Below are 20,119 nucleotides of genomic sequence, written 5' to 3' on the forward strand. Positions count from 1 at the left end.
CTACTGCAATTCTACTGCACAACCAACAATAGTAAATAAAGTGGTAATAGTCTTCATTTATTCTTTATCAGTTAGTATAACTGCCATCACACCATGGACCATGTATTCCCATTCCTAGTATTCTCTATCAGGTAGTATAACTGCCATCACGCCATGAACCACGTGTACCCATTCCTAGTATTCTCTGTCAGTTAGTATAACTGCCATCACGCCATGAACCACGTGTACCCATTCCTAGTATTCTCTGTCAGTTAGTATAACTGCCATCACGCCATGAACCACGTATACCCACTCCTAGTATTCTCTGTCAGTTAGTATAACTGCCATCACGCCATGAACCACGTGTACCCACTCCTAGTATTCTCTGTCAGTTAGTATAACTGCCATCACGCCATGAACCACGTGTACCCACTCCTAGTATTCTCTGTCAGTTAGTATAACTGCCATCACGCCATGAACCACGTGTACCCACTCCTAGTATTCTCTGTCATTTAGTATAACTGCCATCTCGCCATGAACCACGTATACCCACTCCTAGTATTCTCTGTCAGTTAGTATAACTGCCATCACGCCATGAACCACGTATACCCACTCCTAGTATTCTCTATCAGTTAGTATAACTGCCATCACGCCATGAACCACGTGTACCCACTCCTAGTATTCTCTATCAGTTAGTATAACTGCCATCACACCATGAACCACGTGTACCCACTCCTAGTATTCTCTATCAGTTAGTATAACTGCCATCACGCCATGAACCACGTATACCCATTCCTAGTATCATGATGACAGACAGGTACTGATCACAATGGAAGGCAATCTGGGACATCAAGACTCACAAGAATGCCTTTAATACTGAGACAGTTCACAACATTCAAAACTTGATTTACAATGTATTAATTCATGTATTTATCCACACCCACATGAATTTTCTGGTTGCTGTTCAAGTCATGAAACTTTCACATTTTCTTACAATTATTATTATCTGAATATATAAATATCCTTGGCTCTGTCCTGACTAACTGAGCATAGTTTCCAATGTCCCATACAAATAGTTCCACCAGTTGATTTATTAAAGAAACGTGCTTTAACATTTTACAGTAATTAAAACATAAGGGAATTTTTAAATAAGATTTTGATAGATTTAGAAACCAGAAGCCTTTTTCAAAGCCTGTGCTATGGATTATTTCAACTGGTAACACAAGAGGTTTTCTATAACTATATTTACAACTGACCAACCTCTGCTGTGTGAAGCCAAACTTTGAAACCATCCCTGCTCCTGCATAACTTACTGTATAGCAGATAACCTTTGTTCTTTATGTTATTATAAGAAAAGAAAATCTCATGGTAACAAAGGAAACAGTCACTTCTGCATCGCAATATAATAACAATATCAATAAACAATATTAACATAAAATATAATAATACTGATCATTATTTTACACAAAATCAACAACAACAACATGACACTATAAATAAAGCAATGATAACTCCTAACCTGTACCATATAAAAATACATTGACTTGAAGCAAGCCTTCTGTAGCACTGTAATCCTTTCAGCACTGATTGTTAGTATTCACTGGCTCTGTAATAGCTCCAGTCACTATTGTTAGTATTCTCTGGTTCTGTAATAGCTCCAGTCACTGCAGAGTAGCATTGCACATGGAATTGATACTCCACTGATGTTACTGATACACAGTGGGGCACCTTGCTTTCTACTCAATTGCATATGTTACTGATACTCCAATGATGTAAATGATACTCAGTGGGGCACCTTGCTTTCTACACCATTGCACACTGTACACGAGGTAAAGCACTTCCACTGGGCAGGAAGTCTCTAGTACCATAAAATATCCACCAAGATAAGATGTCGATATTGACTGGACACAGCCATCATTCCACAGCCATGTTAGCAGAACCTGATGTGTGCCTTTTACCTCTCTTGTGGATTTTTAAGCCAAATTAACAGTGTCAAAACCCAAACATTTCACTAAGACTACAACATTTACCAACTGCAAAGCACAAAGCAGTGATAAGCTGCAGCTATGCCAACCCCTACCATAATATTCCTGTACATTTGTAGAGAAGTAAAACAATAAACCAAACATTTTGTTACTGTCCCCTCATGACCAATTTTGATCCCACACTGATAATTTTGATTAGCACTCTATTTACTGTTTCCATGGTAACCAACTGGCAACAGAATTTATATGATTATCTGGTTTTGGACAGGAAGGAGGTAGCTGACATTGGTCTTCTCTTTGCTTCTTTTTCTTCCTAAGTGTTACTTTATTGTTGCCTTGGTTACTGTTGTTATGGTTACTGTTGTAATGGCCATTCATCTTTCCAGTTACCATAGGTCCAATGTTTTCAATGCTGTTTGTATGTTGGTCAGATAGAGGAAAACCATTCACTGTTGGAGACTTGTCCATCTTTGGAAAACTTTGACTAGATTGATGGGAACTAAAGGCCTCCTCCCCCTGGACTAGACTGCCATTCATGACACCTGCAAACAGAAGTCCAGCACTGGTGACATCTTCATGGACTGCTTCATCATTGTGAACTGACGGACTTATAAGGAGCTGGGACGACAACTTGGACGCTTTCTCTTGAGACTTTCGCTTCCTCACCTTTTTCTTCTTCTTGGCATCTGGTGGAGCCTGTGAAGATAAAGGCGCAATAAACACATCAAACAGTTTGAGATCTTTTTGAAGTTTTTTGAAATGCAAACAGATACTACAAGATAAATTTAATACAGTGTTTATGATTTTTATCAAATCATACACAGTGGTATACACAGTCTTCATCTTCATATCACAAACACTGTATGTATGGAGAAAAGACACCCAAAGCAGTATTAAAGATTTTATTCTAGGTTTCCGAGTTTGACACTGAAATACTTACCCTCAGTGGAGAATCTGTGATAAGAGGCAGTGACGGCTGAATGACGGTCAAATCTGGATCTGAACCTGCAATAAACCAAGGGAATCAGCACATATTAAGTAAATCTAAGACAGGTACTGATGAGTCTTTCGATCCACCACTAAATGTTCTGTCTCTGGTGGTTTACTGATAACAAAGATTAGAGACTATATGACTCACTGTAAGAACCGACCAATCATCTTCTCTGCTGTGACTCTGTACGTACAGACATACTGTGGCTTGCAACAACCTATTAAAATCATTTTCAGTTCTTACCAGAAAGTCTCTCAGTAAGGATTGGCTCTGGACTTTCTAGGAATGCACTCTCATCAACAGAAAGACGCCGGGCTGGAATGTTGGGGCGATGGCTCTTCACCTGTACAGATAAACACTGTTTTACTTCATACCCCATAAGTTTTGGTGCAAGATAAATTTGTATCCATTTTTTTCAGTTCGCTGTGTATTCACTACTGTCTTTATAAAAAGGAAAAACAAATTTATTGACTCAACAAAGACAAATGTTAAGAAATTGCTGTTCAATACATCAAAATGAATTTAAGGTTTCACTGGGTCTATATGTGATACTGCATGAAGAACAGCACTTCGTTATGTGACTGTAATATTTGGCTACAACATGAGAGAAGTGTATCACATTATGTGACTGGTCACCTACCTCATTTAGAAACTTCTCCAGTATATCACATGAGACTGGTCACCTACCTCATTTAGCAACTTCTCCAGCATACCACATCGTGCGACTGGTCACCTACCTCATTAAGTAACTTCTCCAGTATATCACATTATGTGACTGGTCACCTACCTCATTAAGTAACTTCTCCAGTATATCACATTATGTGACTGGTCACCTACCTCATTAAGTAACTTTTCCAGTATATCACATTATGAGACTGGTCACCTACCTCATTAAGTAACTTCTCCAGTATATCACATTATGAGACTGGTCACCTACCTCATTAAGTAACTTCTCCAGTATATCACATTATGTGACTGGTCACCTACCTCATTAAGTAACTTCTCCAGTATATCACATTATGTGACTGGTCACCTACCTCATTAAGTAACTTCTCCAGTATATCACATTATGTGACTGGTCACCTACCTCATTAAGTAACTTCTCCAGTATATCACATTATGTGACTGGTCACCTACCTCATTAAGTAACTTCTCCAGTATATCACATTATGTGACTGGTCACCTACCTCATTAAGTAACTTCTCCAGTATATCACATTATGAGACTGGTCACCTTCCTCATTAAGTAACTTCTCCAGTATATCACATTATGAGACTGGTCACCTACCTCATTAAGCAACTTCTCCAGTATATCACATTATGAGACTGGTAACCTACCTCATTAAGTAACTTCTCCAGTATATCACATTATGAGACTGGTAACCTACCTCATTAAGTAACTTCTCCAGCATACCACATCGTGCGACTGGTAACCTACCTCATTAAGTAACTTCTCCAGCATACCACATCGTGCGACTGGTAACCTACCTCATTAAGTAACTTCTCCAGCTCAATCTTGGAAGGACTGGGAGGACGTCTGCTCAAACACCACAACAACACCGCTATCAGCACCATGGCCTGGACAGCTAGCACCACCAGGTGGAACTCCACTGCCTGGAAGTATTGACAGCATTAACTGGAGTGTAACTCTGCAGACTAATGTGGAATACCATCCCAGTTTGTAGAGAACAGCATCAGTGACATTACATTTGGAAGAGGAAATTGATTTTATGATAACAAATTATAACTTTACACCACACATTTGACAAAACTAGCCTACCCCAGCATAACACAACAGTAGGAATGTATCACATACCCCAGCATAACACAACAGTAGGAATGTATCACATACCCCATCATAACACAGCAGTAGGAATGTATCACATACCCCAGCATAACACAACAGTAGGAATGTATCACATTATCACTGCTGGCAATAAGCCAATCCATCAGATGTATTATCCTACACTATCCTCACTACAAACTTCATTACTGTATCATTCATCAGACAACATAATCTGTGGTCTACAAACACAATCACATTCAGCAGACTACATTTTCTGTGTCCTCACCTTTATCTGCATCTGCTTCATGTCGTCTGCCATGGCTACCATGGTGTAAGTCAGATTCTCCAATCTCTGCTGCAGACTAGCTATAGTGGCTTGTTGAACCAAGTCCTGAAATATTCACATGAATGTTATTTACTTTGTCACAATATCTCATTGCATCGCTACACTTTAAACAAGGCAGAACTATTTAAAGTCTTGAAGTCATGTAAACAGGCTACTTCTCTTTATCACAAACAAATTATAACTGCTTCAATCATTCAGAGCTATCAGCAGGATTGTGAGCTTACCCTATCCTCAGCATCTTGTGCTGTTTTCCTCAAACTGGTGATGGTTTTATTGAAAGCTTTTTGCATGTCTTCATTCTTCTTCTTGAAACTTTGACTTAATTCCTCTAAATACCTGCAACAAAGAGATGAGAGGCAAATCACCATTGCGAGTGAACAGCACATATTCTGATATCAATGTGACTGCTGAAGTAAATCATTGACAACACATAAATAATGCCTAATACTTTGATTAAATAGTTTATCTTTATTAGGTAATACCCAATGATGTCTGGTACTTTCATAAAATAACTTTACTTAAGTAATATAATTGTAACTAGTGTTTTATGCCTACCTGCTGCTAAGGGATATATTCAGCTCCAGAGCTTTCATCTTATTATTCAACCTCATCATAGCTGTCTCCTTCTTGATGTTTCCCACAGCAATTATTTTATCCTCATCAGGCATCATATCATGTTTACCTGTCTCAGTCTTGTTCTGGGCATAAAACTCTTTCTCTTTACTGCCATTCACTTGGGCCTGTATTGGCTCAGTGGTGCCATCTATAGGTTCAGTCACTGGCACTTGTGTGATGGCTTCCTGTGAAGCTGGACTGTCTTGTGTGCAAGGTTCTAAAAACACAGATTCTGATGCTGATGATGACAGAGAACTCTCATCTTTTTCCCCTGCTGTATTGGATTGTAGAGGTGGAGGATGAAGTTGATCCGTAGGCTCTACTGCCTTGCTGCTGACTGTTTTCAAAGATGACTGAAGCGTTTCACTAGTCTGCTTTGAAGTGTTCCCAGTTGCTGCCTGTTGGTGTGTTTTATCTCTGGACTCCTCTATTTCTGTTCTTACTTCTCCAGTGGTGGGTGTGGTTTGTAGTCCAGGGTCTGTGCCAGTGCTAGACATGTCAGTTTTTATACTCAACTTCTGTGTTGATTCTTTAAACTCCCTGTGTATGCTGGTGGAGCTGGGGTCACTCTGGCTAGGAGCTATACTTCCTGTGGAACCCGCTGAGTTCAGAGCTGTGCTACTGCTCACCACAACTGTCATGGAGGTGGGTGTGGTCTGGATGACTGACATCTCAGTGACTGACTTTGATACTTCACTGGAGGTGGAGCTTGTTCCATCTTTTACTATGTGGGTGGAGCTTGACTTGAGGGCAGAGGTTGGTCTATGGGCGGAGTCAGTCCCACTGACACCTGTCCCCTGTGTGATTGGCAGTCTGTCACTACATGACATGGGGTGCATACAGCTACCTGTCAGGGCTATAAAATAGCCACAAGTTCCTGATGTCACCTGAGTTTGATGACTGGTTTTGTCACATACACTACACTCAGATAACAACGACTGCAGGAAACTCTTACGTTTTGACTTCCAAGGTTTACTTCCAGGGCTTGAAGTGGTTTCTGAGACCTCAGATGGGGTATCTAAACCAAGTTCAGGCCGAACAACAGGTCTGAAATGAATAATAATAATATTAAGTGGTTCATAACATATGCAGGTTTCTCCTACTGATTATTTGATTAAATATTTTGTAGCTTTGAAGAGTGATCAAACTTATTATTTAAGACAGAAGTCTTTACATAAGACATTTATCAAATAAATGTAATGTCAAATGCTGAAGTGTATTTGCCTGGAAACAGCAATAAAACTACGTCTAGTCTAAGACAGTCTTGTTGTCAAAGTGACAGGAGTGTTTTAACAGTGTACTTACTTGTCATCAGGAAAACAAGGTTTGGGAACAGCTTCCACAGGTGGCGCCTCTGTACTGCTAGTGCCATTGGTTGCATTACCTACAGAGACAAAAGTGACATATTTATATCATGCTGTATTCCAAGAATTTGAACACAGGCTCATAGGGCAATGCCTTAATTGTTTTTTTGTTCATTCATAACAAAATAACACAACTCAACTTTAACGAAATCTAAATAAAAATTGCCAATTCTCTTGTAACAGTAATGACTACATGAACAGGTGGCGGTGGAGAAACATTCCCACTGAAATTAACATTAATTTAGTTGCCAAAACTGACCCAGTAACTATCACACTCACCTGCAGCATCAGCGGTATCACTGTTTACTGTCAACACTGTCTTTACAATACTTAACACTGTATCTGGAAAAAAAAAGATGTACTGTGAGTTTCAGCAGCAAGAGAGATAATGAAGCAAGAAACTAGTCAAACTACTCTTCATATAACCTAGCTTTTAACTCACCTTTTACCACATCATTTGTCAAAATGGGGAACCTGTGTATTTTCTTCACTTAAAAGAATGGAGAACCAACACAGGGGCGTAACCAGACCTTTAAAAATTGTACGCACAGCTTTTTAAAATTCCCAGCAAAATGTAGACTAACGCAACAGATGAAGGACAGCGTAATCACAGCATTTGTACCACACATCGCAGCTTAATTTCCATTAATAATAAAATCATCATTTAGTCAGAAATATTCTCGCAATTAAAAAAGTTTCAATATTCTTATTACCCAGAACGGTATTTATTTATTTAAAAGGAGGCTAGCTTCGCATATGTGGAACCCCCTTCGAACTAGAGGATCAGAGAGGCGATACCGCCTCCAAATATTGTACCACCAGCTGGAGCAAGCGCATTCGTATAGACCCCCACATACACAAAATAAGGGACACAGCCACCAGTTTTGTGCTTGACAAGCTGTAAAAATGCAATCAACAAGAATTTTTAAACTATTGCAAAAAATATATATGGTACAATCAAATTTAAGTTCTTCGTAAGGTAGGTCAAGGGTCAATTTCAAGGTCACAGTAAATTGCCAGTATATGACTTCCTATTCAAGTTCAAGAGTAACTATGGACCTATCTCTGTCAAGTTTGAAGTTAAAAGAGAAAGAAATTAGCAGAGTTCAGTTCATGATAATAAGTAGGTCGAACGTCATTTTCAAGGTCACACTTAGATTGCCAGTATAGGACTTCCTATTCAACTTCAATAGTAACTATGGACCTATCTCAGCCAGTTTTGGAGATAAAAGGGAAGCAAAATTTGCAAAATTCAGTTCATGGTGAAAAGTAGGTCAAAGGTCAATTTCAAGGTCACATTTAGATTGCCAGTATATGACTTTCTATTCAAGTTCAATAGTAACTATGGACCTATCTCTGCCAGTTTTGGAGATAAAAGGGAAGCAAAATTAGCAGAGTTCAGTTCATGATAATAAGTAGGTCAAACGTCATTTTCAAGGTCACACTTAGATTGCCAGTATAGGACTTCCTATTCAACTTCAATAGTAACTATGGACCTATCTCAGCCAGTTTTGGAGATAAAAGGGAAGCAAAATTTGCAAAATTCAGTTCATGGTGAAAAGTAGGTCAAAGGTCAATTTCAAGGTCACATTTAGATTGCCAGTATATGACTTTCTATTCAAGTTCAATAGTAACTATGGACCTATCTCTGCCAGTTTTGGAGATAAAAGGGAAGCAAAATTTGCAAAGTTCAGTTTATGGTGAAAAGTAGGACAAAGGTCAATTTTAATGTCACATTTATAATGCCAGTATATGACTTCCTATTCAAGTTCAATAGTAACTATGGACCTATCTCTGCCAGTTTTGGAGATAAAAGGGAAGCAAATTTTGCAAAGTTCAGTTTATGGTGAAAAGTAGGTCAAAGGTCAATTTTAAGGTCACATTTAGATTGCCAGTATATGACTTCCTATTCAAGTTCAATAGTAACTACGGACCTATCTCTGCCAGTTTTGGAGATAAAAGGAAAGCAAAATTTGCAAAATTCAGTTCATGGTGTAAAGTAGGTCAAAGGTCAATTTTAAGGTCACATTTAGATTGCCAGTATATGACTTCCTATTCAAGTTCAATAGTAACTATGGACCTATCTCTGCCAGTTTTGGAGATAAAAGGGAAGAAAAATTTGCAAAGTTCAGTTTATGGTGAAAAGTAGGTCAAAGGTCAATTTCAAGGTCATAGTAAGATTGCCAGTATATGACTTCCTATTCAACTTCAATAGTAACTATGGACCTATCTCTGCCAGTTTTGGAGATATAAGGGACTAGATGTTATAATTTTGGAATTACCATAATGTGCCTTAAATTTCGTACAGAAAAAATTAATTAAAATAAAGAAAATGTCATTTTGGTCAAAATTCTTGAAATAGGAGGTGCTCTGAAGTTTCAGAAGTTCAAATTTGATGAAATAATGTCATTTTTGAACACAAGTTGTCTGCTTTGCCAAGCCTTATGTTTTATTTTTCCAGAGTTCAAAATTTATTATCCATTACCGTACTGCATATTTTGCTCTTACCACCAATATGTACTTTTTGATAGAGTGTAACTCGAAAACCGTATGGAATACAAAAAAACCGAGACCACCTCCAGTGTTGGGCTTTACATGCTCTACAAAATGCAAAAAAGAATGGGTCTCTAGCATTAACGGTTCCCGAATTAGAAACAGTTTTAAGTTTCGGTATCTTATGGCCGCTACTCCCGTGAAAATGCACCGATTGACCCCAAATTCATGGAGATGAAACATGACCTGAAGGGTAACACTTTCCAATAATATTATTGGTTAAGTCTGTGTGGTGTCTGAATAACAGGGCAAAAAAATTTTTTTTCGTAAAAAATTTCATTTTTTTGAAAATTTTGGCCCATTTGACCTTGAAGTAGAGGTCAAAGGTCAAATCCAAGGGTATATTTGAAATCTACACCTATGACTTTTGGAAAGCCGTCTATAGAAATTTTTCCCATAACTCCTTCCGTAGGGTAGATAATTAGCATTTAATTTTGCCATTTTTAGACAAGGGTGCATTGCAATGAGTGCCACACCCAGACCCCAATACCGACAAAGCCCAAATTTTACGTGGAATGAGTTGAGATTATAGGTGACCTAAATCCATGAGATGGGTACGGGGGCCCTTACCATCTAGGAGGATAAGCGGTAACGGTAGCCGTCCGGCGGAGCCAGCGGAGCCGGCGGAGCCGGCGGAACGATCCGGACGGGACCGAAACCATGTGCACCGCCAGCGTTAACGCTGGTGGTACAATAATCCTGGATCCACCTCTGAGTTGAACTAACATACGGTTTCATTCACCTTACATGTGGATGCATGGCTCCCCAAAACATCCAATTGTACGACACGACAGAGCTCTGATACATCCAAGTTTAATTATTTGTTTGTAAAAATTGCCCATGTCACCCTGTTAGTTTGGAGGGGTAAGCTTGGTCAAGTCCGTGTCAAAATTCTTTGAAGCTTTGCAGGAAAAATTCTTCCTTTGTTTCTCTAGCTCCTTATTAAACCTGGTGTCCAGATTTTATCTAGTGCCCCCAGGGTTGCGGGAGCTGCTCCTTGAAAATAACACTCAGGCAGATTTTTACCTGAGATAAACATCGCCAGCGAGAATGCGTTCGATATTCTCAAGAAAGAGGCTGCAAGAGAGTTGAGGGCCAGTGAACCCTCCAATTAAGAGGTAAAGGAAGTTCCAGTTAGATGGACGATTAAGATGGGACTTGTTAAGGTTACAGGCATTGTTTACCTCAATTCAATAAAAGTATGTAAGGGGGGGGGGTCAGAACAATTGTGCCTATACAATTGATACAGAGGATTTGTACATACAGGTGACTTTAATAAGCAGAGGATTTTCTTTTATATTTCGTGAAAAATACACTTTATTTATATAAAATAATATCATAGTTGGCCAAAAAATTGTACGCACAGTGCATCCGTACGTATGCCTAGTTATGCCCATGCCAACAGATTACATATTTTCACCACTTGGTAAAATGGGGAACCAATAAAAGTATTCAGTGAAAGTATTTTCTCTGGTTATTACCTTTAGCTGTATTAAACAAGTTCACGGATCCTGTATCCTCTGCAGTGCTGCCATCTTCAGGGCTTTGGTCATCTTCACCATCATCATCAAGGTCATTCATGTTCCAACCAAATACCCTGAAACATGGTGGGGACACCTAAATAAATTCAATCTTTTCACTGTGTCAATGTAAGATACTTGACACCTATGACACCTACTTCTCAATAGCCTATCACCACAATTACCTCTACATATCACAGATTATTTCAATTGCATTTCAAAAACAGCTAGGTCACCATACACATATTAAAACCTGGCAAAATGGGTATGCCTGTATTTTGGGGTCACCATACACATATTAAAACCTGGCACATGGGTATGCCTGTATTTTGGGGTCACCATAGACATATTAAAACCTGGCACATGGGTATGCCTGTATTTTGGGGTCACCATACACATATTAAAACCTGGCACATGGGTATGCCTGTATTTCCAAAATTAAAGTGTTTTTTTTTTCTTACATTTTAATGGTCAAATAAGATGATGCAAGAGTATTAAGTTAACTAGACAGCAAAGCTGGCCTGTAACACAAAAAAACATTTCCCATTGCTTCATATTAACATTAAGCAGTACACTCCAATTAACAATAATTTTGAATGAAATTGCTCACAGAGCAAGGACTTGTGAATTATATAATATAATTTATACTTCTTGTGTGAAAACAAAGGAATAAGAGAGTGCTGGAAACTTGAGTTTTAACATAACATTTAATCCTGAATCCAGCTGTGTTGTTTAATCAAGTGGCTAATGGTTTACACCAACAGATTACTAAAGGGCTTTCTGACAGTGTAATCAATTTTACTGTGTAGCATTTCAATAAAATAAGAGTTCAAAATTGTAAGATATCACCAAACTGAATCTAGTTTCTGATCCTCATGAAAATCAAAGCAGTTCACCCTAGGTCTTTTATCAATCTACAAAACAATGAGGCAAAAATCTCTAAGATTGTGGCCACTACTGCCGACCCAAAAAATGGTACTGCAGACAAACTCACAAAAGCACAAACAAACAAGCAGACAATTAGACCAGCAAAAGTTTTTTCACAAGTAAAATGATTGATTTTACTAATATTGGAAAGGTTCCTTCCTGTATACCAAATATAGCCACTCAATAAATTTAAGTAATTTAAAACAAAAATATGATTTGGCAGTTTTTAGGCTGAACAACAGATGTTTTGGACAGTAACACAGTGATACAGACAGACATATTATTCAGAATATATGAGGACACAAAATGTACATAAAATGAGGTCTTCACGTTAACACTACCTGAGAATGCTGACTGGGCAATAGTGTTCTTTACCATAATATGATATATATAAATGACACAAAGTGTCTGTATATAAAATGAGGTCTTCATGTTAACACTACCTGAGAATGCTGACTGGGCAATAGTGTTCTTTACCATAATATGATATATATAAATGACACAAAGTGTCTGTATATAAAATGAGGTCTTCATGTTAACACTACCTGAGAATGCTGACTGGGCAATAGTGTTCTTTACCATAATATGATATATATAAATGACACAAAGTGTCTGTATATAAAATGAGGTCTTCACGTTAACACTACCTGAGAATGCTGACTGGGCAATAGTGTTCTTTACCATAATATGATATATATAAATGACACAAAGTGTCTGTATATAAAATGAGGTCTTCATGTTAACACTACCTGAGAATGCTGACTGGGCAATAGTGTTCTTTACCATAATATGATATATATAAATGACACAAAGTGTCTGTATATAAAATGAGGTCTTCACGTTAACACTACCTGAGAATGCTGACTGGGCAATAGTGTTCTTTACCATAATATGATATATATAAATGACACAAAGTGTCTGTATATAAAATGAGGTCTTCATGTTAACACTACCTGAGAATGCTGACTGGGCAATAGTGTTCTTTACCATAGTGGGTCAGCATTTCAAACTGAAACAATGATGAAAAAGTTGAAACCATTAAAAACTGTGCTTCAAAGACAAAGCACATATTCTAGTCAACACTGACAACTATCTGCATATTGTGCATCTATTTGTCTTCAGTTTAACTTAGGTAAACAGAAGGCAGCATTGTAAATGATGGCAACAGTAGTATGTACACTGCAAGATATTAGATGACAGTTTCTCTTTAGAAAGGAGCACTTGTACATGTTAATTCCTATTTGTCTGACAATTAAGTTAAGTTGCAATATAACTATTCTAAAAAAGCCACATGGTAAAAAGGTAGTAAGAATGCATATCCCATGATGTGCCACTTACCTTGACATATTTGGCATAGGTCTGACCATCTACATGAAAGCTCTGTACATCTCTCTCCTCCCTGGCGTGGAACAACCCCAGCAACTGCCAGTCTTTAGTGGGATACCTGTAACCAGATCACAGATATTGTTGAATACAATATGTGCCAGTCTTTAGTGGGATACCTGTAACCAGATCACAGATATTGTTGAATACATTATGTGCCAGTCTTTAGTAGGATACCTGTAACTAGATCACAGATATTGTTGAATACAATATGTGCCAGTCTTTAGTGGGATACCTGTAACCAGATCACAGATTGAATACAATATGTGCCAGTCTTTAGTGGGATACCTGTAACCAGATCACAGATTGAATACAATATGTGCCAGTCTTTAGTGGGATACCTGTAACCAGATCACAGATATTGTTGAATACAATATGTGCCAGTCTTTAGTGGGATACCTGTAACCAGATGACAGATTGAATACAATATGTGCCAGTCTTTAGTGGGATACCTGTAACCAGATCACAGATATTGTTGAATACAATATGTGCCAGTCTTTAGTGGGATACCTGTTACCAGATCACAGATATTGTTGAATACAATATGTGCCAGTCTTTAGTGGGATACCTGTAACCAGATCACAGATATTGTTGAATACAATATGTGCCAGTCTTTAGTGGGATACCTGTAACCAGATCACAGATATTGTTGAATACATTATGTGCCAGTCTTTAGTGGGATACCTGTAACCAGACCAAAGATTGAATACAATATGTGCCAGGCTTTAGTGGGATACCTGTAACCAGATCACAGATATTGCTGAATACAATATGTGCCAGTCTTTAGTGGGATACCTGTAACCAGATCACAGATATTGTTGAATACAATATGTGCCAGTCTTTAGTGGGATACCTGTAACCAGATCACAGATATTGTTGAATACATTATGTGCCAGTCTTTAGTGGGATACCTGTAACCAGACCAAAGATTGAATACAATATGTGCCAGTCTTTAGTGGGATACCTGTAACCAGATCACAGATATTGTTGAATACAATATGTGCCAGTCTTTAGTGGGATACCTGTAACCAGATCACAGATATTGTTGAATACAATATGTGCCTATTTGCAGCACATTTAAAATAACGACAAAAAGCTCACTAAATACAAAAATAAAACTACTCATTGCCACAATGGCTTAGGCTACTGGGCTAGCTGCACAAGAGGCTGGTGTAACTGCTCACCTTTCTGCCACATAAGCTTTGAAAGTCTCCGGCACAGAGGAGAAGAGCTCAAAGTTGGCAATCTCTAGAGTCCTCACTTGAATGGGCTCACACAGTTCCACCACAAACCTGGAACAGAACAGGAAACAGAACATAATGGGTAATTTCTTCAGCTTCTACAACTCTCAGCATTGTATAAAAGATACCCTTGACAATTACATATCTAATATTAAAAAATGTCTTCATGCATTCTACATGTGAATGGACACTTTCAGTCCAGTTAAAACCAGTTTCAGGAAATAAGGAGCACACCTTAAACCCACAATTATTTGCTGTCACTAAGGTTAATGACATACTCACCATTTCTTGATGTTGCAAGGGTTAATCACGTACTCACCATTTCTTGATGTTACAAGGGTTAATCATATATTCATCTTTGTTCTCAGTGAGGACAGACAGGGTATCTCTAGCTTCAGGGTTGTGAGCCACCAGCTTGGCACCACAGGACTTGGAGGCATAGTTGATGTTGGGTTTCTTCACTGACTTGGTGTTGCCGTTGGTGTGGGGGAGCACCTGCTGGTCTACAGTGATTTTACAAGTAAATAACTTTGCATTAAAGTTGGTGTGGGGGAGCACCTGCTGGTCTACAGTGATTTTACAAGTAAATAACTTTGTATTAAAGTTGGTGTGGGGGAGCACCTGCTGGTCTACAGTGATTTTACAAGTAAATAACTTTGTATTAAAGTTGGTGTGGGGGAGCACCTGCTGGTCTACAGTGATTTTACAAGTAAATAACTTTGCATTAAAGTTGGTGTGGGGGAGCACCTGCTGGTCTACAGTGATTTTACAAGTAAATAACTTTGTATTAAAGTTGGTGTGGGGGAGCACCTGCTGGTCTACAGTGATTTTACAAGTAAATAACTTTGTATTAAAGTTGGTGTGGGGGAGCACCTGCTGGTCTACAGTGATTTTACAAGTAAATAACTTTGTATTAAAGTTGGTGTGGGGGAGCACCTGCTGGTCTACAGTGATTTTACAAGTAAATAACTTTGTATTAAAGTTGGTGTGGGGGAGCACCTGCTGGTCTACAGTGATTTTACAAGTAAATAACTTTGTATTAAAGTTGGTGTGGGGGAGCACCTGCTGGTCTACAGTGACTTTACAAGTAAATAACTTTGTATTAAAGTTGGTGTGGGGGAGCACCTGCTGGTCTACAGTGATTTTACAAGTAAATAACTTTGTATTAAAGTTGGTGTGGGGGAGCACCTGCTGGTCTACAGTGATTTTACAAGTAAATAACTTTGTATTAAAGTTGGTGTGGGGGAGCACCTGCTGGTCTACAGTGATTTTACAAGTAAATAACTTTGTATTAAAGTTGGTGTGGGGGAGCACCTGCTGGTCTACAGTGATTTTACAAGTAAATAACTTTGTATTAAAGTTGGTGTGGGGGAGCACCTGCTGGTCTACAGTGATTTTACAAGTAAATAACTTTGTATTAAAGTTGGTGTGGGGGAGCACCTGCTGGTCTACAGTGATTTTACAAGTAAATAACTTTGTATTAAAGTTGGTGTGGGGGAGCACCTGCTGGTCTACAGTGATTTTACAAGTAAATAACTTTGTATTAAAGTTGGTGTGGGGGAGCACCTGCTGGTCTACAGTGATTTTACAAGTAAATAACTTTGTATTAAAGTTGGTGTGGGGGAGCACCTGCTGGTCTACAGTGACTTTACAAGTAAATAACTTTGTATTAAAGTTGGTGTGGGGGAGCACCTGCTGGTCTACAGTGATTTTACAAGTAAATAACTTTGTATTAAAGTTGGTGTGGGGGAGCACCTGCTGGTCTACAGTGATTTTACAAGTAAATAACTTTGTATTAAAGTTGGTGTGGGGGAGCACCTGCTGGTCTACAGTGATTTTACAAGTAAATAACTTTGTATTAAAGTTGGTGTGGGGGAGCACCTGCTGGTCGATCTACAGTGATTTTACAAGTAAATAACTCTGGGTTGTATATTCATCAAATATGTGTCATTTCTCAGACAGGGTACTGGTATGGCAGAAAGGTCAGAACATTTGATAGACTTCTTTAATGACATTTCTTACAGTCTTCAATAAAACGTTGTTCCTTACCAGCTAACACCAACAGGCTGTAATGTATCCCCAGTCAATACTCTACTAAAACAATGCAATCAACGTTAACCTTTTTCTCAACTACATCAACTGTATAAAACAGCCACACAGCAAGGCATAACTTACCATCTTGTTTTTTCTTCTGTTCCTCTGCCAGCTTCTGCTGTGCCCAGGCATCAAAGGGGAGGATCTCTTTGTCTGAGGAAGGCACTATGGGCTCATCATCTCTGCTGACAGGGGGCACAACCGTCTTCTGCTCCTCTGTTGGCCCAACTTTTGAGGAAGGTTCAGTTTTATCAACTTGGACAGAATCTGGGGTCTTCTTGATATGACCATCACCTGGTGGTGTTACGCCACCTGGTGGTGGTTTTCTTTCCTCTGTCACATCTTCACCTGGTTTCTTTGTACCACCTGTGCTGCCATCTTCAGAAGTTTTCTGACCATTGTCTACAGGAACATCTTGCCCAGAGGCTCCATCTAGTTTTGGTTCCTTAATCCTCTGCTGTGTTGGAAGGGTTTCTTCTGTCTTTGGCTGGTGCTGAGCAGGAAGTGTCTCTCCATTAAGCTCATCTTTCTCTGTCACAGAGGCAGCCTCCTGTACAGCCTGCCCTGTGGCTTGTGATCTGATCAATAAGAACACAACAAGTGATGCCTGCACCTAAACAGCTATAGGATTCTTCTTGGTTCCAAAGATTTCTAATTTCTAATGTTTTAATGATAGTAATCACTTACTTTGGAACATAATTATTAGTGAAACACATTTTCACTAATTGGCCAATTACTATTCTGAGAGAGAATTCAGAGGTCTACAAACACCCAACAACATGGGGGCATTTAGCCTGATGATGCTCTTGTGACAAGAGCAAAATGTAGCTGTTTTACTTACAGTTTTGTTCCATTTAGTAATTACTATCTCTAATTACCATGACCATCATTAAAACACAAGTATGCAGCTAGTTATTTAGCCAGTGCATGGGCTCTATGTGAGCTTTCTCACACACTTTTCATTTTTATTCTGATGCACCCTCCTTTTCTTTTTTGCAATAATTAAGAAATAAGTTTCAAAGAATTCTTACTTGTCAAAGCTTCCTGTGTCCTTTTTATATTCCTGGAGGATTTTGTCATCCTTTTTGGTGGAATCTGTCCTCAGTTGCTGCTGTTGATGTTGTTGCTGCTGCTGTTGTTGATGATGCTGTTGTTGCTGCTGCTGTTGATGTTGTTGCTGCTGTTGTTGTTGATAATGGACAGATCCGGGGTTATCTTCAGGTAAACATGGTCTGGAAGTACGTCAACATTGCAGATCTTACAGAAAGGTTATTTCATTGTGCTTTAGATCCCTATGAAAGTGATATTTAGACAAGATATATATCATCATGTGTTTGATAATAACCATAGAATGGTTTACAACTAAACTGTACAGCTCTCCCTCTACATACACATGCATAGTGATTTTCCTCTTGTAAGGTGTCATACTAACTTGGTTACTGTTAGAGACAGCTCTACAACCTTTATAGCTAGACTAAGACCAGGTTAATATCATACTAACTTGGTTACTGTTAGTGACAGCTCTACAACCTTTATAGCTAGACTAAGACCAGGTTAATATCATACTAACATGGTTACTGTTGGAGACAGCTCTACAACCTTTATAGCTACACTAAGAGCAGGCTAAAGTCATATTAACTTGGTTACTGTTGGAGACAGCTCTACAACCTTTATAGCTACACTAAGACCAGGTTAAAGTCATATTGACTTGGTTACTGTTGGAGACAGCTCTACAACCTTTATAGCTAGACTAAGACCAGGATAAAGTCATATTGACTTGGTTCCTGTTGGAGACAGCTCTACAACCTTTATAGCTAGACTAAGACCAGGATAAAGTCATATTGACTTGGTTCCTGTTGGAGACAGCTCTACAACCTTTATAGCTACACTAAGACCAGGATAAAGTCATATTGACTTGGTTCCTGTTGGAGACAGCTCTACAACCTTTATAGCTACACTAAGACCAGGTTAAAGTCATATTGACTTGGTTACTGTTGGAGACAGCTCTACAACCTTTATAGCTAGACTAAGACCAGGTTAAAGTCATATTGACTTGGTTCCTGTTGGAGACAGCTCTACAACCTTCATAGCTACACTAACACCAGGTTAAAGTCATACTAACTTGGTTACTGTTGGAGACAGCTCTACAACCTTTATAGCTAGACTAAGACCAGGTTAAAGTCATATTGACTTGGTTACTGTTGGAGACAGCTCTACAACATTTATAGCTAAGACTAAGACCAGGGATCAGGTTCAAGTCAATATATAGAATATTATATAAAGTTACACTTGAAACAAATACAGAAGTCAAGACTTATTGGAGGTAAAAGATTACATGTAGCATTGCTGCATTAAATCAGTTCATCAGGCATTTAGCAAGACACTAGCTTTTAAACCTAAAGGGAGCCCTTTTTAAGTTATGCCAGATATCTAAAAAAGGAGTTTTTCCCCATATTGATGGCCATGGAAAAAATATTCATGGCAGCACATGCATAGTAAAGTTCCCAGTGTGTAACAGAGACTGTCCCTTACAAGTGAGAGAATAAAGATTCCTAAACATATCATAAACAGGACAGAAGTTATGCTAGGTTAAGCAAGAAAAGGTTGAAAAACATATCTGATCTTGGGATTGGCATTAACACAGCACATTATTCAATTACATGGTTCATGAAATAAAATGACATGAACGTAACATATATGACATTACAACACCAGTATATTTACCCATAGCATTTGCAACTGCTAACACAAATCATCAAAACAATGACTAGACAAAGGAATGCCATGTAAACAGCCCAACAACTGTGCTCCAAGCCTCCTATCTACTCCAAGCCTCCTCTCTTGTGAAGGCACTATCAAGCTTATATCTACAGACATGCTGTTTGTGAGGAACTGGTTTTTCTTCCTCTGGTAAACCACTAAGCTTCAAGTCTTGCTCTCTACTGGTGTATATATGTAAGTCATCTGATGTATATGGAAGTCAATATGTGCTTCTCACTGCATGGTGACTGTGTGGTGGAGAAGAATTCATACCCCCCCCCCCCCCCCTCCACACACACACACTCGATCACTTCTATCCAAAATGTGTGACTCTGGTTGTTTACTGCCTTTACTAACAGTGCTATGTGGATTGCCTGATTCATAAGCTGTCTAACATCACTCCACATGTATATGTGCGCATGCACACACATGTACATACACACGTACATACAAACACACACTGACAGTCAGACGTCTGCAGTCAGTCAATTGCTCAAACACCCCTCCTTTCTCATTTCAGCATCTTACTAAATTAAAAATGAAACATTTATATTAAAAAAACTATTATTTACAAGG

General features: G+C 38.7%; 1 protein-coding gene across 6 annotated transcripts in view; it reads right to left on the reverse strand.

Moving 5' to 3' along the window:
- Nucleotides 1–34: 34 nt before the first annotated feature.
- The window catches only part of LOC106169133 (SUN domain-containing ossification factor), a 29,054-nt gene continuing 8,969 nt past the window's right edge, over nt 35–20,119 (reverse strand). For 2 of the 6 annotated variants that reach the window (XM_087007942.1, XM_087007944.1), the window contains 17 exons: nt 17,959–18,015; nt 17,815–17,910; nt 16,865–17,361; nt 15,009–15,192; nt 14,633–14,740; nt 13,404–13,509; nt 13,019–13,074; nt 11,100–11,215; nt 7,345–7,407; nt 7,007–7,085; nt 5,642–6,748; nt 5,311–5,422; nt 5,027–5,131; nt 4,443–4,568; nt 3,199–3,298; nt 2,905–2,969; nt 35–2,660 (listed from right to left, as the gene is read on the reverse strand). In XM_087007942.1, coding sequence (XP_086864068.1) covers nt 2,172–2,660; nt 2,905–2,969; nt 3,199–3,298; nt 4,443–4,568; nt 5,027–5,131; nt 5,311–5,422; nt 5,642–6,748; nt 7,007–7,085; nt 7,345–7,407; nt 11,100–11,215; nt 13,019–13,074; nt 13,404–13,509; nt 14,633–14,740; nt 15,009–15,192; nt 16,865–17,361; nt 17,815–17,910; nt 17,959–18,015 — 3,466 coding nt within the window. In that variant the 3' untranslated portion in view covers nt 35–2,171. Of the gene's footprint in view, nt 2,661–2,904; nt 2,970–3,198; nt 3,299–4,442; nt 4,569–5,026; nt 5,132–5,310; nt 5,423–5,641; nt 6,749–7,006; nt 7,086–7,344; nt 7,408–11,099; nt 11,216–13,018; nt 13,075–13,403; nt 13,510–14,632; nt 14,741–15,008; nt 15,193–16,864; nt 17,362–17,814; nt 18,016–19,507; nt 19,798–20,119 lie in introns of those variants that run through there. The other 4 variants (XM_087007941.1, XM_087007943.1, XM_087007946.1 and 1 more) reach the window with 3 other exon arrangements.

The sequence above is a fragment of the Lingula anatina genome, chromosome 3 (genome assembly GCF_051362555.1).
Source record: "Lingula anatina isolate TDL-2025a chromosome 3, LinAna3.0, whole genome shotgun sequence".
Lineage (NCBI taxonomy): Eukaryota > Metazoa > Brachiopoda > Lingulata > Lingulida > Lingulidae > Lingula > Lingula anatina.